The 20,505-nt window shown below is 47.0% G+C and overlaps 1 protein-coding gene across 1 annotated transcript in view; it reads left to right on the top strand.

The window, feature by feature from the left end:
- The window catches only part of shank1 (SH3 and multiple ankyrin repeat domains 1), a 57,823-nt gene extending 37,429 nt beyond the window's left edge, over positions 1-20,394 (top strand). Inside the window, exons 15-26 of the mRNA XM_022739555.1 lie at positions 5,793-5,875; positions 5,994-6,118; positions 6,728-6,863; positions 6,960-7,040; positions 9,652-9,660; positions 9,972-9,998; positions 10,096-10,152; positions 10,362-10,477; positions 11,644-11,767; positions 12,419-15,929; positions 16,521-17,411; positions 20,307-20,394. Of these exons, the coding sequence (XP_022595276.1) occupies positions 5,793-5,875; positions 5,994-6,118; positions 6,728-6,863; positions 6,960-7,040; positions 9,652-9,660; positions 9,972-9,998; positions 10,096-10,152; positions 10,362-10,477; positions 11,644-11,767; positions 12,419-15,929; positions 16,521-17,411; positions 20,307-20,394 (5,248 nt within the window). The remainder of the gene's footprint in view (positions 1-5,792; positions 5,876-5,993; positions 6,119-6,727; positions 6,864-6,959; positions 7,041-9,651; positions 9,661-9,971; positions 9,999-10,095; positions 10,153-10,361; positions 10,478-11,643; positions 11,768-12,418; positions 15,930-16,520; positions 17,412-20,306) is intronic.
- Positions 20,395-20,505: the final 111 nt, after the last annotated feature.

The following is a 20,505-nucleotide window of genomic DNA, read 5'->3' as shown; positions in this document are numbered from 1 at the left end:
GGAGAAGGAGCAGGAGAAGGAGGAGGAGGAGAGGGAGGGGAGGAAATGGCGATGGGGGCATGCGGCGAGGAGGATCTCTCCCTCTCCCTCTCCCTCTCTTCTTCCTGGCCGTCGCTCGGCCCTGTGAATAGGAGCGTCTGGTTCATTTACAGGTACCTGCCATGGCTTTTTATACCCCCCCCCTTCCCTCCCTCCCTCTCTCATTCTCTCTCTCTGCTGTCTCTCTCCCTCTCTCCCTCCAGTTGCTGGGGGAGATGTGTGGGGGGGTGGTGGAGGAGGGAGGAATGCATGCATGTGGACATCATGGATGGCAGGACAGGATCGATTAGATAGATTGACAGATGTTGCAACGCATGCTTGCAGACGGATGTGTTTGATTCAGTGTCTGACTGCGTGTGTGTGTGTGTGTGTGTGTGTGTGTGTGTGTGTGTGTGTGTGTGTGTGTGTGTGTGTGTGATGTATGTGTGTGTGAAGACGGACGAGAGCTGCTGCTGCACAGCCCCGGTGTCTTAGCAGTGCAGCCGCTCTGTGTTTCGCTGTGTGAACATGTGTGTGTGGCGTTTTCTTTCTCTCTGCTTTGAATCGCTCTCTGAACAAATGTCCTCTAGCAATGCTGCACTGGCAGAAGTGATGCTCGCTGCTGCTACTGATGTGCAGATTGATTACATGTTTGTTTGTGTGCATGCATGCCTATGTTTGTGTGTGTATATGTGTGTATATGTGTATGTGTGTGTGTGTGTGTGTGTGTTGTATGTGCATGGATGGAGGGTTTGCTGTTGTCGATCATAACACAAGGGTATAGTAGGCAGATGTCTTTTCCTCTGTTGGCTGGGTGATTGCATGTGTTCTTGTGTCCTGTATGATGTGTGGCGTGTTTTCGGTATGTTTACCTGTGTGTGTGTGTGTGTGTGTGTGTGTGTGTGTGTGTGTGTGTGTGTGTGTGTATGCGCGTGCGTGCATGCGCATGTGTGTGAGAGGGGGAGAGAGACAGACTGCCGACAGAATGGAAACAGCGCATGGTGAAGGAGTTTTAACGATGCAGCATGCATGACAAGTTCTTCTTCTTCTTTCTGACACCTCTACGGAAGCCTGCTGGACCAAACCTGGTTAATATGCCTTGGCTTGGTACCTATGTAGTACGAGACACACTGTGCGTTGTGCTGGATTGTGCGGCTCAGTCGCTCGTATCTGAGACACTGATGAAAACACTGGGCCGCTGGTACTGAGGAAGCAACACTGAGTGACACTGTCACTGTGTGCCAGTTCAGTGGCTCCTCTGAAGGATGCGGTCCATGAAGGTGGACCCGAGCGGCTGAACCTGCCCCTCCTCTCTAAATGAGACGGTAGAGCCTCACAGACACCAAAACTAATTGTGTATACAGGTGTCGACTTGGAAGGAAAACAAGTTTGTCACTCTTAAAGAAAAGTGTAGATGTGAGTGATAAACTGGGTTAAGTTTAAAGATGCTCAAAGTTGCATTACAAGTTTAGCAAACACATTACGGACACCTAGCAAAGCATGTATTCAATTTCCATGGTCTGGTTGGTGTAGTATATTTACTATCTGAATACAAATACCTGCAATTATGTTGAAGAGGATCGCCTGAGCGCTCTGTTAATCAATTGAGCAGCTCACAGTGCACTGGGGGACACTGGAGGCTGCTTTCGAACCGGGACAGGCCTTGTTAACCCCTGTAGCCATGTATTCAGCCACTGAACTGGGACACAGCTAATGTCGCTTAAAGTTGATGACATCCTCGAAGACAGCAGAGCATTGGAGTTAGGAGTTAGTAGTTGGCGCTGGTTGGAGGGGGATGCAACCAAGCACACACAAACACAAACAGACACCCTGAGTGAGTATGGGATGAGTAGTATAACCTACATATGACAGTTACGATCTGACACATCTTCCAACTCTTCATGGAAGAACATTGGTGATTGGCTTGGTGTTCTCACTGATGCTGAGAGTGCGTCTTTGCAGTGGTCCTTTAAAATTTTGATCCTACAAATCCTGCATTTTCTGCTGCTTTGCTATCACCTTTCTTAACATTACACAATGCTGGTGGATTAATAGAGCTGGCTCACAGGCAGTTATAAGGCACCATTTGTTTAAAATAACCAAAAACGTCAAGCTCGCTGATTCAGAGCTCATTATTGACCTCAGTGATGGATGTAATAGTTTGTCATGGGTGATTTTTGAGGCATTTTTTCGTGTTGTCCCTCCATATAAAAGTTATATAAAATATAAGACGAGGAAAACTTCCGTAATGCAAAAATATGATTTGCTGTCGGTGTTAAGTCCCCTGCACACAAGCTGAATTTCCATGGTTGTTCAGCTCAATAATTGAATGAATTCCAGTGACCTGTTGCTGGTGTTGCCTGCAGGGACAGAGCAGGCCTGTAGAGTCAGTGTGATGAGTTTGTCTGCATTTACCAGTACCTGATTTAACTAATCTAAATCTGACAGTGTAGATCTTAGGGGAAGTAGTTGTTTTTTTAAGTGTATGAATGCAGGTTTTTGTCACCTGCTACCAGCACAGATTGTTTGAAGTAAACATCTGAAACATCTAAATCCAGGGAACGAAACTTCAGCGATCATATATCAAGATTACTTTGTGCAAAATCCCAAACATTAATCTATATTCACGACTCGGTCCTAGCATAATATTTGTGTGAATGTGTACAGTATAGCGTATGTTCATTTATTCACTTGGCTGTTCAGAGTGTCTGAGGTCTGGGCTGGGCAGCAGAACTGAACAGAAGAGGACAAGAATAACAAAGAGACAGAGCCTTGGCAGAGACAGAGAGGCTCTCGCTGCCTGTGGAGAGCGTGATGCACTCAGTCGACTGAATGAAAAAGATCATGAGGGGGGAAATGTGATTAGATAAAAAATGAGTGAATGATTAGAAGTTTGGAGAACAAGGGGAGGGAGAGCCAATATAGATACAAGTATGGAGGGGGCGGAGCCATGAGGATGGGAAAATCGTAAAAGCCGGTGAAGAGAGAAAGAGAGAGGGATGAACAGATGGAGTGGGCTGGGACTATTTTGGTGCACGATGGGATTATCAGCATGTGGTTACAGTATGTTACAGCTGACATGGCATATATACCTCTGTGACTCACTGGCTGAATGGCTGCACGGATGGACTCTCCATTCATAACACTAGAGTTCCTGATGCCTTAGAGGCAGTGCTGTTCCTAATGCCCAACCGGACCAAAGCGGTTTGAGCTAGAGTGGTCAAGTGTCCACATGTGTGACGAACCTCTCATGTTAGTAGGATTATGGGCCTAGTGGTCCAAGGGGTCAGGGGGCCCCTTGGGCTAGAGACTCTGTTTGATGAGACCGTTAAGGTTTCTTGACTATAAAGAAACTTGAATCGACTGCAAAGAGAAACAAAACAATATAAAGACTCAGAGAGATGCAAAATGACCCCATAGATGTGCAAAACAACTACAAAAAGATGCAAAATGGCCACAAAGGGGAAGCAAAAATGACCTCTTTGAATTTGTGGCTCTTGCTCTTATGCAAGAGGGGTGGGGGGCCTTTCACATGTCTGTGCTCAGGGGTCCATTGTCTCATAATCCGTCCATGACAAAAGGACAACAAAAGCCTCTTATAATCAGCACAAACACAACTGAGAGAGAAAAAATAACACCTTCACAGGCAGGTGGACTGGACTAGGACAGGTGCATTTGGATAGCCGTTTATTTGCTTTTGAAAATAACATAATTCAGTGAAAATATGTGAATCCAATTATTGTCATTAAATCCACCAATATAAAATACAACAATATAGAAATACTCCTGTATAAGTTAAAGTCTTGTATTGAAAATCAAACTTAAGTAAAAGTACAGAAGTTTTAGTTTAGTTCAGTGGTTCTCAACCTGTGGATCTGGCCCCTCCAACAGGTCACAAGGGTCACATCTGAGTGGGCGTGAGATGATTAATAGAGGGAAAAAGGAAAAAAAATGAATACTAAATTTTTTGGACTTTTCTGTAATCTTTGCTTCCTTGTGAATTATTGGATAGTTTAGCCTCTTTAGGCCTTGAAAAATAACAGAAATAAAAACCATCTGAGAAGTTTAGAGGGGAAGCGTCCGATTGGAGGAACTGTCAGTAACTCGGAGACGTTTCATCTGAAACGTGACGAGGGAGCTCAAGTAGAAGCTGCTTCTTGTGAGGGTTCACACGACAGAAAGGTTTCATCTTCATGTGCTGTACAGTATATGTTCATGCAATGTATTATATTTTAGAAATGTGTGATATGTTTTTAATGTAAATTCTCAATCTGGAAAGTAACTTTTAGCTTTATTAGTCAAATAAATCTAAAAAAATGTAGGTAGATGAAGTATAAAGAAGCAAAAACTAGACTTTTACTCAAGTAAGTACCTCGAAATTGCCATTGAAGATACAGTACTGAAGTAAATGTGCTGTGTTATTTTCCACCACTCTCTGCATAACCCCAAATCTGTTTGTGCCACAGGACAGAGCCGAGAGCTCACTGTACTGTATGGGCTCCACCTGTGAGCATACAGTGCCTGTTCTCTGCTGTCAGTGACTAATAGCGTACCATTACATGGCTTGGCTCTGGTGTGGACCTACTCAAGCAAGTTTCCCTGCGTCCAGTTCTCGCTGTTGCTGAGGCAACAAGCAGCGCCGTCATTACTGTATATAGCATCTCTTACTGAGGTTCTGGTAGAAACCGGCTCTGGGCTCGCTGTCAAAAACATACAGCAAAGTGAAGCACAGCAAAACACTTGTTTTATGTCACCAGTGTACCGTGGAGACTGTGGCATGTGTTGCAGTTTAACGGTGGTTAGGGTTTGAGTGATGGCTGTCGTTTTGAATTGAAGCTGCAGTAGATATTCAGGTTGTACATTTGACCTCTCTGAAGTATTTGTTGTTGTCATCACATCGGAAAGGCTTTTAAACACGGCTCAGAACATGGGACACTTTATATTGTCACTACTAATAATGATAATAGAAAAATATAAAACAGTAACATATTTAAGGGTACATAAATGTAACCTTAACCCTAACCCTTAACCCATTGTTACATCTACATTAGGAATATGAATTAAACAAACAGCCTCTCCATTCACTTTAAGGAAGAGGACAGTCACCAGTTTCGATCAGATGTATATATAAATATAAATCTAATACACAGTTTTTACTTTATTTTTGAAGATATAATGCTTTATTTTACAGGCCCTCTATTTTGATTTTATTTTTCTTAAAAACTCAATATCATGAGAAACTACTCATAGCTTCAGCAATTAACACTTTCTCCATTTCCTTTATTACTTGTAGTGAATTGCATAGATTTTACTTGGAAATATCCCAGACATTTACAGCTAAATACCAGCTAATTTCTTTAGAGGAAATTATGAGGAAAGTTTCCATCCAAATCAGCTGGAAAATGTGGGAGCTGTAAAATAATGTGAAACCAATTTTTAACAATGTATAAATTACACGTTAGGGTCCCAGTATCAATCCAATATAATTTTGAAATGAGTTTCTGCCTCGTGTTGGTGGTGATGTCATCAGAGGGGGACACAGCAAGAGGAGAGGAGACAGCAGAGGAGATGAGTGGTGTTGTTGGTGAAGGAAAGAGTTGACAGTAGAAAGATAAAAGTTGTGATTTATTGATTTTAAAACTTGACTGTCCACTCATAGTCTCCACTGATTAGTGCAGAGAGTGAATGCAAGGACGTACAGCACATGTCATCTTTGTCTTCTGTCTTTCATATCCGTCTGTCTCTGTGTCTCTCCTCCGTCTCCTCTCGGCTAGTGACTACATAATCAAGGAGAAGACAGTGCTTCTGCAGAAAAAGGACAGCGAGGGTTTTGGCTTTGTGCTGCGAGGAGCCAAAGGTAAGAAAGTATGAAACCAACACCCTGCCTTACAAACACACTGATTTAGCTCTGATCACATGTGATGTATTGTATTATGTTAAGTGGTAATGCGTCCTCTCCTGCCTCATGTCAACAGCTCAGACTCCTATCGAGGAGTTTACTCCCACCCCAGCCTTCCCTGCCCTGCAGTACCTGGAGTCAGTGGACGAGGGCGGCGTGGCCTGGAGAGCTGGACTCAGGATGGGGGATTTCCTGATAGAGGTACTGCCATGATTTACTACTGCGTTTTCCGGGTGGAACTGAAAGCAGTGACAGGTTTGCTACGGAGCTTTCCGGACATGTACAGAACAAGAAAAGTAATCACAGTGCCAACCTCTTCAAAGTCCTCTTTCTTTAAAAGAAATGTTTAATTTGCATCTGGATCCAAATCTCAATCAAAAATTTGCAAACTGCAAAAAAAAAGCCCTCGACACTTAACTCAAAATCTATTATTATCCTGAAGTAAATTTGGTCTGCAAGGTATTAAACATACAAGTCACAGGAATACTTTGATGAAATGAATAAAATAATATAAAATATTAAAAGTAAATATACTTAGATCAAGACAAAGATAGAAACACTTGTTCCAGCCCGTAAAAGTATATAAAGTTAAGATTTCAGCCTGATTCAAGATTCCTAAAGTTGTAGACCCACTGGTATTTCCTGTATTTAAATCAAATGTGTAGAAACCCTCAACTGCACGTAATCACTTGTCTATCTCGTGTCCTGTCAGCCTGTCTGTTGACACAGCTGTTATAATCCACCGCCACCAGCTGGCAGATAACTCCATCACTCTTTGTCCCTCTCCACTCCTCTGTGTCTCCGGCCCAGGTCAACGGTCAGAACGTGGTGAAAGTCGGACACCGGCAGGTCGTCAACATGATCCGGCAAGGTGGCAACAGCCTCATGGTCAAGGTTGTCATGGTTACCCGCAACCCCGACATGGAGGAGGGTTCGAGGAAGAAGAGTAAGTCCCGTCGGTGAAAGCTGGTGGCAACTGAGCCGTGATCTTCAACGGTTCGACCGATCACTGCTGCTCTTTTCTCTGTCCTCTCCCCTCCAGTTCCCCAGCAGAGTAAGAGGCTGAGCACTCCGGCCATCGCCCTGCGATCCAAATCCATGACTTCAGAGCTGGAGGAGATGGGTAAGAAACAGGCTTAGAGAAACTCTCTTTTTTTTAGGGATTGGGGGGGGGGGGGGGGGTGCAGAGAGATGGATGGCAAAGAATGAAGATACAGATGTAGACAAAGAAGGAGAGGAGTAATAGATGTGTAGAAATAGATTGAGGTGATGAGGAATGATAGAAACAGTGTGAAACCAGAGTGTTGGGGGGGTTTGTTACGGATGCTGAAAGTGAGAAGGGGAGTTGAGCGAGGGCTAAATTTAGACAGCAAGAAAGTAGAGAGGGAGATGGTGTACTTACTCAGCGACAGAGTGAAGACGACTGGCTACCGCCGTGGATGACGGTCTCCATGCATTTCACTGTTCTTTCAGAGGTTCCACACTGTCACTTCCAGCACCCCCACTACAGGTAACCCCACCCAGAAAAAGTGTCGCCAGCATCCCCCCTGTGATCCCGCTCTCTCTCTCTCTCTCTCTCTCTCTCTCTCTCTCTCTCTCTCTCTCTCTCTCTCTCTCTCACTGCCCGCCTCTCTTACCTCTTACCCCCCTGCACTTCCTCCCCCACCCCTCACCCCAGCCGCCCCTGCCCACTGCTCCCTGGCACAGCTTTAACCCCAGTGTCCACAGAGCAGCCTCTACCTCTGATCACCACTCACACACACATACACACACACATGCTGACAAGTGTTTGTTGCCCAGGTAACACTACAGGGGAATGAGAAGAGTTTCCGTCTGCCACAAACATCATTGCAAAGTGTGTGTTTCAGTGTATCTTTTGTTCATATCTTGAACTGAAAACGTCTTTGATTCAGTTGGAAGAAATCACACCCAGGATAAAATTATTGAGATGAGTAATTTTTGAGAAAAAAACAAAACAAAACAACAACTTTGTTCTTGGTATGTTGCTATGGTAACAGCATTATGTGTGGCTATGCTTATGCCATCTCTATTTGAGGCAAAATAGTGGGAGGAGAGAGCATAGTGAGGGTCAACGCCCCCATTTGCAGATCGGAACGTTGGCCGGTGTTTTTTTTTTTTTCTTTTATCGGTGAATGGGTTTTATCTTCTAAAACATTTATGATGCTCACCGTCGCTGTCAGCTGTCGCTGCCGTCTGGCTCTGAGCATGCCCAGTGAGCGGTCGATGATGTATGAAAAGCGATGACCTGCGGGGCTGCTGGAGATGAATCTGCGGGGCTTCGTCACATCTGGTCTCGGTACTTTCGCTCACAAGCAAAAGCAACAGCTGCTGTAAATCAGGATCTGACTACAGTTAATCCTGAGTGTAGAGATCAGCCCTTTGCTTCCTCCCTCCCCAGTCTCCTCTCCTCACCTGCCTTATCTCTGTGGTGTGACCTCACCTGACCAGCACAAAGCATGAGCACCCGGTCCGAAACAAAGGTTCCAGTTTCCTGAACCCCCCCCAACCCACCTCCCTACTGAAACATACAATCCAGTGCTCACTATTTACTCTATGATCTTACTACTAGCTCTGCATGTATGCAGTGATACTACTGGGTCTCAATACATACAATAATAAACTTATAGGTGCTAAAGTTAGCTTACAACAATCACCACAGTTTCCACATTAAGTTTGAGACATGGACAGAACAAACGTAATCACTTGCATTTTATAGTTTAACACCATGTCGACATTGGCAGGAACGTCTGCTGTGTGGCTGATAAAAGCTTATTGCAGTTTATATGTAAGATACAGAAATACCAAACTAGGTTTAGGATTTGTCAAATATAAAGTGTCCTGCTTTGTATGTTTCTTGCTCACCGTTTGGTAAATTTTTAAAATCCCAAACATCGATATCAGTATCAGCCTCTAAAATCCAGAAACGATTGAGCTTTGCTCGTCAGATAATGTCCAACTCTCAATATGAAAAACACATTTAACAGTAAATATCTCCAGGTTCCCTGAGACGTGGTGGCTTAATTTGCACTCTGACACCTTCTAACTTAGATTCTCGTTGCGTGTGCCTCCTTCTGGATCAAGGTGAGAGGAGCACAATGTGTGATGAAGCCATGTCAGCCCCTGCCATATGCTTATTCAAATGCATTAGAATTCATTTAGCTGTGACGCCTATTAAACTATCTCACCTCTGCAATTGGTGCAGTGTCTCGGTTCACCTAGAAGTCATGCTGCAAGATAACAAGGACATTAAAATGAAAGTGGCTGTGCACTGGAGCACTTTAGTCCACAAATTGTTGTTTTATTTCACAGAAGTATTGTTTAAATATGTTTGGACACGTGTTTCGAAAAGCTATGTCTTATTTTTTTGAAAGGATTTGTGCAGCGTGCACATAAATAAGAGAAAGAAAAAAAAAATGGTTTGTTTAACCATCGGACATTAAAATTTAACTTCTGTTCAATTAATCTCAATAAACTACACATTATGAAACACAATGGCTCGAGTATGAGTATGGCAGATTACCCAGTCCACAGACACACACAGACTCACTCACACCAGTGGATGCTAACACTGAAGGGTCACCTTTAATTCCTCCTCTTTACTCCCTCTTTATGGACTTGTCCCTTTACTGTTCACTGGTTTAACCACTAACTCTGTCCTTTCTTTGTCTCCTTTGTCCTACTTCACCGCTGACGGGATCTTAACCATTTAACAGTGGAGAGAGGTGGGAGTCAGCTTCATACTAATTCCACATTTGTGTGTGTGTGTGTGTGTGTGTATGGGTGTGTTTTCAAGTGTGTCAGAGAGAGTAATACTGTATGTGTGTGCAGCATATTTACTGTATCATAAGTGTGCACGCCTCAGCTGTCTCAGAGCGTGGGTGTGATGTGCGTTCTTTTACATCGAAGATCGAAAAAGCCTGGTGAGGTGACTCAGTTTGTCAAGCTCCGGGGAATATGATTAGTATTCACTGTAACAACACTATCGCACTTTCACTCCTGCCAAAACTTAAGTCTCCTTTTGTCCTCCTTCCAGCTGCTACGCCTTGGAAAAAAAAATCAGGTATGCTCCGGTACACCATCGCTTAAGGCATTGTATTTATGTCTGTCCAGAGTGACTTGGCACTTAGTGAGCTAACTCTGTGTTTCTGCTCTTTCAGAATTCGAATCCTCACAAGTTACGGAGAAGAAGAGGACGGTCTATCAGATGGCTTTGAGTAAGGCAGCTCACGTTTGTCAGTGGATGTTTCCCTGAATCTCTCCCCCTCTCTCTCATCCACCGTCATCGAGTGTGTCCCTTTCCCACACAACACACCGTTGCTGTCCATTTTTCTGTTTCATTGCTGTATGTCCCTCTCTCCCTCTCCTTCTTTTCTGTCTCTCTCTGTCTGTCTCTTTCTCTCCCTTTTTTTTTTTTTCCTCTCAGATAAACTAGATGAAATTCTTGCAGCAGCTCAGCAGACAATCAGCACCAATGAGGCGCCGGGGACACGGGGACAGGGGCCAAAAAGAGACAGGGGGCGAAGTTTCTATGGCAATGAGGTGTGTATTGTGAAACATGCTGCAAGGTATTTACACATGTCCTGAGATATGTGTGTTGAAGAACGCTTGTCCACTTTGAAATTGAGTTTCAGTAAAACACAAAATAAAATATTGAGCATAAATTTTCTCTAAAAATTCCCTTTCATTCCTTCAATCAAAAAGTTAGCAGAAAGTTAGAGATCCCCTTCAACTGAGAACCATAGTTTCACATTATTTGACCTAAGGATAAAATTGTGTGAGGTATTATCACCTGTACCATGAAGCAGTGTAAGGACAACACCAGGAGCATTTTTCACATCCATGTGCAGCAGAATGTGCAGTTGAAAATGTTTAAAACAGAGGAAACCAGTGAATACGTCAGTTCCTGTGTAATCAAACAGGCAAAACAAAAAAATATTTGAAGTCTATTATTCTTGACTTATTTAAACCTACATCAAGTGGTATTTTTTGCATTAACACTGATTCAATAATAAATAACACCTGCAACTCTACACAACGTTTAGTCAGGCCCACACGTAGGGATGAGGTTGAAGAGCGTTTTAATCTGAATCCTTTAGAATCCCTTATCGAATCATTTTCAGTCGTTCGGTGGGGAATTAACACATCCGTTAGTTGTCGTCGTGATTGTCCTCCTGTAAATATCTGAAACATTAAAGCTTGGTCCGCCGTGTTGGTCGTTAAAAACAGCACCGCTGGTCGCCCCGATGGCTCACCTGTGCAAACCATTGAGGCCCAGTCCTTAACGCAGTGGCCGGGGTTCGAATCCAGCCCAGGCCCCTTTACTGCATGTCCTCCCCTCTCTCTCCTCCCTCACTTTCCTGTCTCTCTCTCTCACTGTCCCTATCATAATAAAGCCAAAAATAAATGAAAGAAAAAACAACAGCGTTTTCTTAGTGATCATGGGTTTGTTTACGTCATCCGTCTTTTTTTTTTCTCTTCTGTGAGGTAGTGTCAGAGAGACGCTACCACACAAATTAAACGGAGAATGTGAATAAAAGATTCGATGAGGGTTTCTTTGGCCACTGATCTTAACAAATCCAGGTGTTTTACCCACGTGGAACCAGCTGCCAGAACTCATCCCTACCCTCAGTATGACTGAGTGTCACAGCTCTCACTGCAGTGTGTTTTACTCTCTTTCACATGCTCTTCATGTTTTACCATTTCAGCCAAATTATGCGGATCAGTCCGGGATGGGGATGATGTCATCGGGGTTGGGCCTTGGCTATGACCGCGGACAGTACACCTCAGGTCACGGCCCACAGCACGGTATGCTGCGGCAGAAATCCATCGGTGAGGCTGTCTGTTTTTACCGTCTGCCCCCTCTGTCCGCCTGTCTGTCTGTCCTCTGGACCGGTGGAGGTCTACACTGTGCTGACATGTTTGTCTGTGGCCAACAATGTCTTGTCTGTGGACAAAATGTGCGCACTCTGTACTGTATCTGTAGCTGATCGTATGCCTATTATACCTGTACTGTACTGTTGTCTGATACTCACCCTACTACTATCTCCTATAAGCAGAAGTGCCACTAATCTCCTTGTTTTATTCTGATGGCTTATTTCTGGTGTGTTGCTTATTAAGGCTTTGCAAACTCTCCCCTTAAATAATCATGTGCCCTCTGGTGACCAATAAAAGAAATGCTGCTGTGCACTGCTGTCCAGTTGCTACTTGTTTGTGGAAAATAAAGCACTAACTCTACATACTAACAGACATAAGAACTGAGGACAGACTCGCTGGCAGGTCGATGGGCAGGCAGATTTAGACAGACACTCTCATAGATTACCCTCAGCTTTCCTTTTTTCTGGCTCCATTTCCTCTGCACTCTTATTCCCTTGTTCATCAGCCTCTTCTCCATCTGTACCATCTGCACTTGGACGGGCGCAGCCGTGTTTCATCCCTATTTGTTTTTTTTTTCCCCTTCCATTTGTGAATGCTGTACTGCAGGGGTGCCTGAGGAGGAGAAGCAGTTCCTGCATCCTCCAACCATGAAGTTTGCACGCAGTCTGTCGGTGCCCGGCCCAGACGACATCCCCCCTCCTCCCACCACTGCGCCACCAGACCCTCCGTTCTCCTCTGCTCCGCCGCTAGGTTGGAGAGCTAAGTCATCTCAGCAGCCCTCTGTCTCCGTGTCCCAGTCCACATCCACCTCCGCGCACTACCAGCCCTACTCCCAGTCAGTGCACTTCACCCATGGGGGCAGGGAGAGGGCAGGAGGTACCGCTGCTGGCCCCGGTGCGGTGGACCACACCACCTCGTATGCACACGCAGCTGCCCACACGGCTCAAAGCAGGACTGCTTCGCGGAAGGTTGCTTACACTGGGGAGGCTGTTGGAGCTGGTGGAGGGGCAAAGGCAGCGGGTCTTAGGAGAGGCTACAGCACCGCCGTCCCCCCATCCAGCATTGCCACTGTAATGCCCCAGCAACAACAGACTACCCAGAGTCAACCCCAGCGAGCAGACCGCGGTGCAGCTGGGGCTGGGGCAGGGGGTCCTAAAGGAGGGGCCCGCAGAGGTAAGGGCCCCCTGGTGAAGCAATCCAAGGTAGAGGACCTGCGCATGGGCCAAGGTACACTCGGGGGCAAAGGCTCGGTTGAGAAAAGCTCCATCCCCATCCCCACCATAATAGTCAAGGCTCCTTCAACCAGCAGCAGTGGACGCAGCAGCCAGGGCAGCAGCGTGGAGGCCGATGCTCCTGCATCAGGGGAGGCAGACGAAGCCAAAACACCCCACGGCCCTCCTCCCTCCACTCCCGCTCCACAGCCGCCTGCTCCGCCTTCCATCCCAGCACCACCACCTCCATCCTTGCCTTCTATCCGAGCCCAGGAAAACCTGGACTTTACCAGCCAGTTCGGGGCTGCCATTGTTGGCGCAGCTCGCCGAGACAGGGAGCGGTTTCACGAAGCCCGCAGAAAGAGCGCCTCCTTGTTCATGTCTGCTGAGGAGGACGTGAGTCTTGGGGATGGAGTAGGAGGAGTAACAAGGACTCAGGTGTCGCAGCAACAGCTCAGCACACAGGCTGAAAGTTCATCGACACGGCTGCGCCCGTCCAAGTCTATTGACGAGGGCATGTTCTCTGGGGACACCTTTATCCATCACACCCGCAGTATGCCTCCAGCCTTTGGTCTACCTGAGTACTCCTCATCTGCCCTGGACTATCAGCCTAAGTCTGTGCCTACTGACTTGTACACAGCAGCAGGCAGGCAGGCAGCACCCTCCACTACCACCACCTTTATTCACCCTCTAACAGGAAAGGCCCTTGACCCCACATCGCCACTCGGCCTCGCCCTGGCCGCCAGAGAGCGTGCTCTGCGGGACGATACCAGGTTGAGGAGGGGAACAGAGCACCATTTCACCCGCCAGATGTCGAGTGTGGTGTTTCCTTCATCTACTGTCACGTCTCAGCCGGTGTCATCTGCCGCTCAGTCCTCCAGCTCCTCCTACCTGGTCACGTCGTCTTCTCTGGCCGCCACTACACCCACCGTCGGCCGCCCACCCTCACCCAGAATCCTCAGAGGAGTTGGGAGCGGGTGGGGTGAGGAGGGCGGTGGAGGAGAGAGGGAGCGGGAAGGAGGCGGGGCTCGCGAGGGGCTAAGAGTTCGCTTCTCTGAGGACAAAACGGTCCACACGCACCACTACCAGTCTCAGCCGTATCAACCGACCTACAAGGAGAGGGAGCGGGAGAGGTCGAGGGAGCGGGAGAGGGAGCTGTCCAGGGAAAGAGAGAGAGACAAAGAGAGAGAGGGTTACATGAGGAGGGCAGAGCAGGCTGCTGACAGCTCTGCTCAGCAGGCGGCTCAGTCTCAGCCGCCTCGGAGGCCGTCTTTCCTCAGGATGGAAAGTCAAGCCGACGCCTATATCCTGTCCCTCACCCCTCCCTCTCCTCCACCTACCAGCTCTCAGCAGACAGGGAGCGCTACCGGGAGCGCTGGTTCTGGCCTGATGGTTCTCCCTCCACCTGCCCCCTCGGTCGATGCGGACGATGAGTTTGTCTACGCAGACCCCCTCCCGCCTCCGTTAGAGTTTGCCAACAGCTTCGACAGGGGAATAGGGGCGATATCAGGGTACGCACAACACGGGATGCTCCCTAACAGCCTGACCTCCCGCCAACAGCAGGTTCCACCCCCTCCACCTCCTCCCCCTCCTCCCCCACCACCCCCCCAAAAAGAACCATTTGTAAGTGGGTTCCCTGCTCACACACCCCTGCCCTCGCCTCAGGCAGGGGACTCCACCGCCTCCAGCCTCACGTCTTACGACAGCGAGGTGGCTAACCTGACTCAGTCTGCTCCCTCCCCCTCCCAAACGTCACCCAATCCCCCACCGCCTCACTCACCCTCCACCCTGCAGCCCACCTCAATAGCGGGACCTCCTCCTCCCCCGTCAGTCTCACCGCCGCCCCCTCCCGGATCCTACCACAGACCCTTCTCTATGTCCCACCCCCACCACCTTTACAACAGCACTCACACTCCTGGGCGCTCCTCTCCCACGCCTCCCCCGCACACAGTCGCGCCTCCCCCGGCCTACCGTGGTCCCCCAGCGCCCTCCTCCACTGCTGCCACCTCTGCTCCGCTCAGGGGCACTGCCTCCCAAGCCACGACCGCTAGCTGTGCCGCTATAACCACCACTGCTGCCACCACAACAAGCACCTCCACTCAGCTCTACCACGAGCGAACACATACCGCACATACAACATCCTCCACCGCCATCACGGGCAGTCGCAGGACAGGGGAGCACCACCGCCATCCCCCTGCTACCAAGAAAGGAGAGTCCCAGGAGACAGTGGTGGACTCTGGGATTGAAGAGCTGGACAGCCGCAGCAGCAGCGACCACCACCTGGACAGCATCCTGGCTCTAAGTGGAGCCGGGGTCCGAGGTGACAGGCTGGACCGAGGGGACAGAGGAGTTGGAGCTGGAGGACGTATGGGAGGGGGAGGTGGGACAGTGGAATCGGAAAGGGCGGGAGATTTTCTGGAGTCTTACATGAGCTACCTGGACGGACAAACTTTTGAGATGCAGAACGCCACAGCGGCAGCCTCCACCTACCCAAAAACCAGCAGGTTCAGAGACGGGGGCCGCGCCGGGGATCTACACAGACAGACCAGTACCGCTCCTGCATCCTTCCACTCCCACAGAAGAAGAGATGAGCAGGACGACGACGACGGCGAGGAGGGAGTGACAGAGGACGAAAGTGGCCAGGACGGGTACGGGGTGAGGGACATGCAGAATTTGGGACGTCCCACTTCACCATACTTCGATCGGCCACGCACTCCTGAGATGAAGCCCCTCTGGGGCGAGGGGCAAATGAGTGGCGATGGTCAGTCTGGGACTCTTTTAGAGGGGAAGAAGATCTACCCACCTGCATCCAGTATGAAGCCCAGCATCATTAATGAGCTGAGCAGCAAACTGCAGCAGAGGAGCAAAGACAGCTGGAGCAGCCAGAGACCACTGAGCAGACACAGGTACACATCAGAGAAAACTTTATGTGTCCAGCGTCACAGCATGAACTCCATTCCAATCCGTGTTTCACCTGTGTGAATACATCCGTGTTTCACCTGTGACTTCCTCACCTCCCATGATTGATGTTCAAGCCTTCTGTGAAAAAAGCGTGTTCTGTCTGTTTATGTCCTGTGTTCATGTTGTGTCTATACTGTGTAAACCTCTCTTTTATTTCTCTGGCTTTTTCCATGTGTTTCTATCAGAAGCAGAAACAGGTAATAGAGCCACTTCCACACTACTTTTTCTTTTCTTTCTGGAAGAACATGAATCTTTGACACCTGCTTGAATTTACAGCCTGTTGTGAGAGCGCACGAAAGGAGAGGAAACCATGTTAAACAATCTCAAATTGACAGTATACAGCTATTTTAATTCAGAGGGTTTCCTTTTTGTGTGTGTGTGTGTGTGTGTGTGTGTGTGTGTGTGTGTGTGTGTGTGTGTGTGTGTGCGTGCGTGCGTGCGTGCGTGCGTGCGTGCGTGCATGTTTTTCGTCCGGTGTTCTGGTTTGTGTCATGATTTTCTCCTGTAACAACAGCTCTCTCTTTCTCTGTCCACAGATTCTCAGAAGACTCAGCCTCAGCTCTGAGCCCCCCCTCAGCTCGATCCCAGTCCCCGTCTCCAATCTCGTTATCACAGCCATCGCTGTCCCCGTCCCCCACACCAACCTCCCAGTACCCTAACTGGGGACGGTCCTCATCTCCTCAGCCTTCAGCTGGCTCTCAGCCTCCGCGATCACATTCCCCGCTGTCCCCGACATCTTATTCCCCTTACCCCACCTCCCCCAAACACAGACCTGTCTACCGGACCAAAGCCCTAGAATTTCAGTTCATCCCTAGTCGCGAGTCCCGCAAAGCAGAGTCACACATGCTCCAGCGTCGGCGAGCACCGAGCCCCCTCATCTCCCCGTCAGAGAGGCCCAAGCTGGGCCCACCACGTCCATCATCCCTTCCGCTCCTCCCCACCACACCCCTATACAGCGCCATCTACGACCTCCGAGGTTCAATCACCCCGCCGTCACCTGGGAACCCCCTTGGCGATCCTTACTTCTCTCCCTCTCCTCCCCTGTTCGCCCCCTCTGGTGCCCCTCCTCCTCCAAACTCCACTTTAGTTGTTTCACGATCCCTCTCTCCAACACACTTCCTATCTGGGACCTCTTCTCCACCCCTGCATCCTCTCCCTCCACCCCCCTGCTTGAGCTACCCCCATCTACCGCCCCCTTCCCCTACGAAGCCGTTTGCCTCCAAGCCGCTGCCCTATTGGACCAAGTATGACGTTGCAGACTGGCTAGGATACCTGAATCTGGGTGAGCACAGAGAGCGTTTCCTGGACAACGAGATTGACGGCACCCACCTGCCCTCCCTGACCAAGGAAGACTATCTGGACTTGGGCGTGACACGTGTGGGCCACCGCATGAACATAGAACGGGCCCTGAGGAGCGTAATGGACAGGTACGGCTGCACAGTTGACCACTGCAACTAATTCACTAAATTGGAAGCGTTGCAACAGACAGTCAGCACAGATGGTCCGTAAATGTGTCCTGGCAGGACCGTCATCCATTATTTGGAATATTTACAATTGGCTGCTTGAGTTTCTCTCTGAGTTCACTTGTTTAAAAGTTTTCACCAACATGCAGCTCAACACAACAGTTCATCTCACATCTAAAATGCAACCAATACAACCAAAACTCTTTATACACATTTCATCAGACAATGATCTAAAAACCACCAACAACCATCAGCATTTAATTATGCTACTGTCTTTGAAGAAGCTTTTATTTATTTATTTATTTTTATTATTGTGCAGAAAAAGAAGCCTTGTGGTATATGCTACAGAGATTAATCAGACATGCTGCAAAATGCTTTATTTCCCTAAAATAATTGTAGTAACACAATGCAAGAGAAGCATGTATATATTCACTATAAATACATGTATTGGGTATTTACAGATATAGACTTAGAGCAGTGCTAATCAACCCTGTCTTCTGCTTCTGGCCTCAAGTTCTCATCCCTCGACCTCCTCTGTCCACTCAGCGTCGTGTGGTCCAATCAGCAGGGGAATCGGGGTCTAATTTCCATAAGTTTGTGTTAATGTTATTTGTATTATGAGCATGAATGTAAAAGTTTTTAAAACAGTATGTGAACGTGGAAAATGGACTTTACGTACAGAGCTTTGTTGGTTGTTGAGTTTGAGTGAGAAAACGATTCATGACATCAGAACGTTGTGACTTCTGTCGCACTGACAGTGCGAAGAGTTTTATAAAAGTGAACTTGAGAAATCTGTGTAAACAATTGTTAAAAAAAAATTGTGGTCCTCTCACAGTCCAGACTGGTTCATTAACAATGGGACTGTAACATAATTGAGTAACATTAGAACTATAACAATATATATATATATAGGTCTAATGTTCAAACTAAAACTAATCTTTTCCCTCCCTTTTGTCATTCAGAATAAACACGTCAGGAATAAATGTCCTTTGGCTCTTCACTCCTTTCACCTTCAGCCTTTATCTCAAACTCATAAAGCTTCAGCTCCATTAGCACCGGAGGAACAGAGACCTCTTCTTCTGTTGTGCTGTAAAGCATTGCAGTAGATTTCACCACACTGTTCAAATACAGGAGGCTGTAACTCCTCTGTGATAGACTCATTAGCTTATTGTAATTGTACTGTTACTATGGTAACAATATGTTGATATTAAAATGGTATTAAAAAAGTTACACCTCAAAGTGTGGATTGAAACATGCTCTACCTCTGTGTTGACCTGTGTCCGCAATGCAGCTGAAGACGTGAACCCGGCTGTTGTCAGTCATCAGGTGTGTGATGAGTAGGGACGGGTTTCAAAGGCCAAACTGAATCTCAGTTCTGAATCCACTTATCACTCCAATTTACTTTAGAATCCCTGACTGAGTCTTTTGTTTTTTGGGGGAATAAAGATATCTGTGTCGTTTTCATTTCACTCAGCACAGCAACAAAACAAATTTCATCTGTTTTCTGCAAAGATATAACTTGATATTTAAGAATCTAGCGTCTTCTAATCACGTTACGAACACAATGGGTAATTTTGATTGTAATTTGGGGACCAATTACCAGACAAGCATGACACTGACACTAATAGAAACTGCAGTAATTAGCTATCACATCGAAACCGTGGACATTTTGCTGTGTGGAAGGGTCGTGGCCCACATTTGATCACTGCTCTGTGGCATTCATTAACCCTGTCCTCGCTCATTTGTCTTATCGCTGCGTTTACCCTTCAGTGGGGGTGTGTGTGTGTGTGTGTGGGGGGGGGTGCGGTAGCTGCAGACACCATAGAACATAAAGTAAAAATAGCATTAATTCTATGTAATCGTCCAGTGAATATCAACTAAATGAATTGATAAGTTGCATGCACAATGCACTTTATGTTACCCGAAGTCCCTGTTGCGCTGCTGCAGGTTAAAGAAGCTGATGAGAATACAGTGTAACACCAGCTGAGCACTCCTGCCTCTCACCTTATCAAAAACAATGCAAGTTCTTACTTTAACATGCAGGATGGTAGATATTTAAAGGTCCCATATTTTGCACGTTTCCTGTATTTTATTTGAAGTGTTAATCCATGAGAAAATATATTTGTGGTTTTAAGAACCAAAAAACCATCTCAGTGTAGTTTTACATCTCCTCTCTCAGGCTTCTCTCTGGAGCTCTAGTAACAACAGGTTGGTGAGACTGTTTTCTGAGTGGTGGGTCTGGGTGGGCTGGGTTTGGCGTGTGGCTGAGAGTGGTGACTGCTTTGTTGTGACATCACAAAGTTACAGAAGTTCTGACGGTTCTTTTTAAGGCTCAGTTTCTGAATACAGGCTGTGTGCATTTCTCTGTGGACTGAGCGCTTTGATACTTTCATAGTATTAATATAGAACCTAGACCTGATCTATAATCAAAAAGACACAGACATCTCACTTAACACCATATGGGACCTTTAAACAAAGCACTTGTCATTCCCCCATTAACAACAGTGTTGCAGAGTTATCACGTTTGTATGCGTCATCAGTTGTTTGTTTTTTTCTCTGTCTTTTATGCCTGTAGTGTCAGAGAAAGATGCAAAAGAGACAGAAAACATGAATGAAGGATACAATTAGGGATTTGTTGGCTTCAGAGCTTAATATTCTAATCTGCTGGTAATTTATCAGCTTTGGAACCAGATCCAAGATGGAGCTGTTTTTTCCACTGTAGTTTCCTTATGAACAAATAATTCACTCCATTTTTAAAAAGCACGAATCACACAACTATGCTATAAAACATCACTCATTGTCATCTAACAGAAAGCACTGAACATCACACGTGTCCTCTGTTTGTTCTTCTGTCCTCAGGCTGTCCAGCAGCCCATTTCCCATTTCTGTTCTCTCACCTCGGGATGGACAGACTGAGAGGAGGAGGGACGACGGGAGTCGGAGCTGAGCTTGCAAACGCAGAGACAGAAAGAGAGAGAGAGAGAGAGAGAGAGAGAGAGAGAGAGAGAGAGAAGGAGGGGTTGGAGTCAATGAGGGAGGAAGACACAACTGCTGCTGT

Source organism: Seriola dumerili, unplaced genomic scaffold, assembly GCF_002260705.1.
Source record: "Seriola dumerili isolate Sdu_G_001 unplaced genomic scaffold, Sdu_1.0 BDQW01000044.1, whole genome shotgun sequence".
Lineage (NCBI taxonomy): Eukaryota > Metazoa > Chordata > Actinopteri > Carangiformes > Carangidae > Seriola > Seriola dumerili.
The sequence above is the reverse complement of the archived record's forward strand: the minus strand, read 5'-3'. Positions and strand labels throughout refer to the sequence as shown.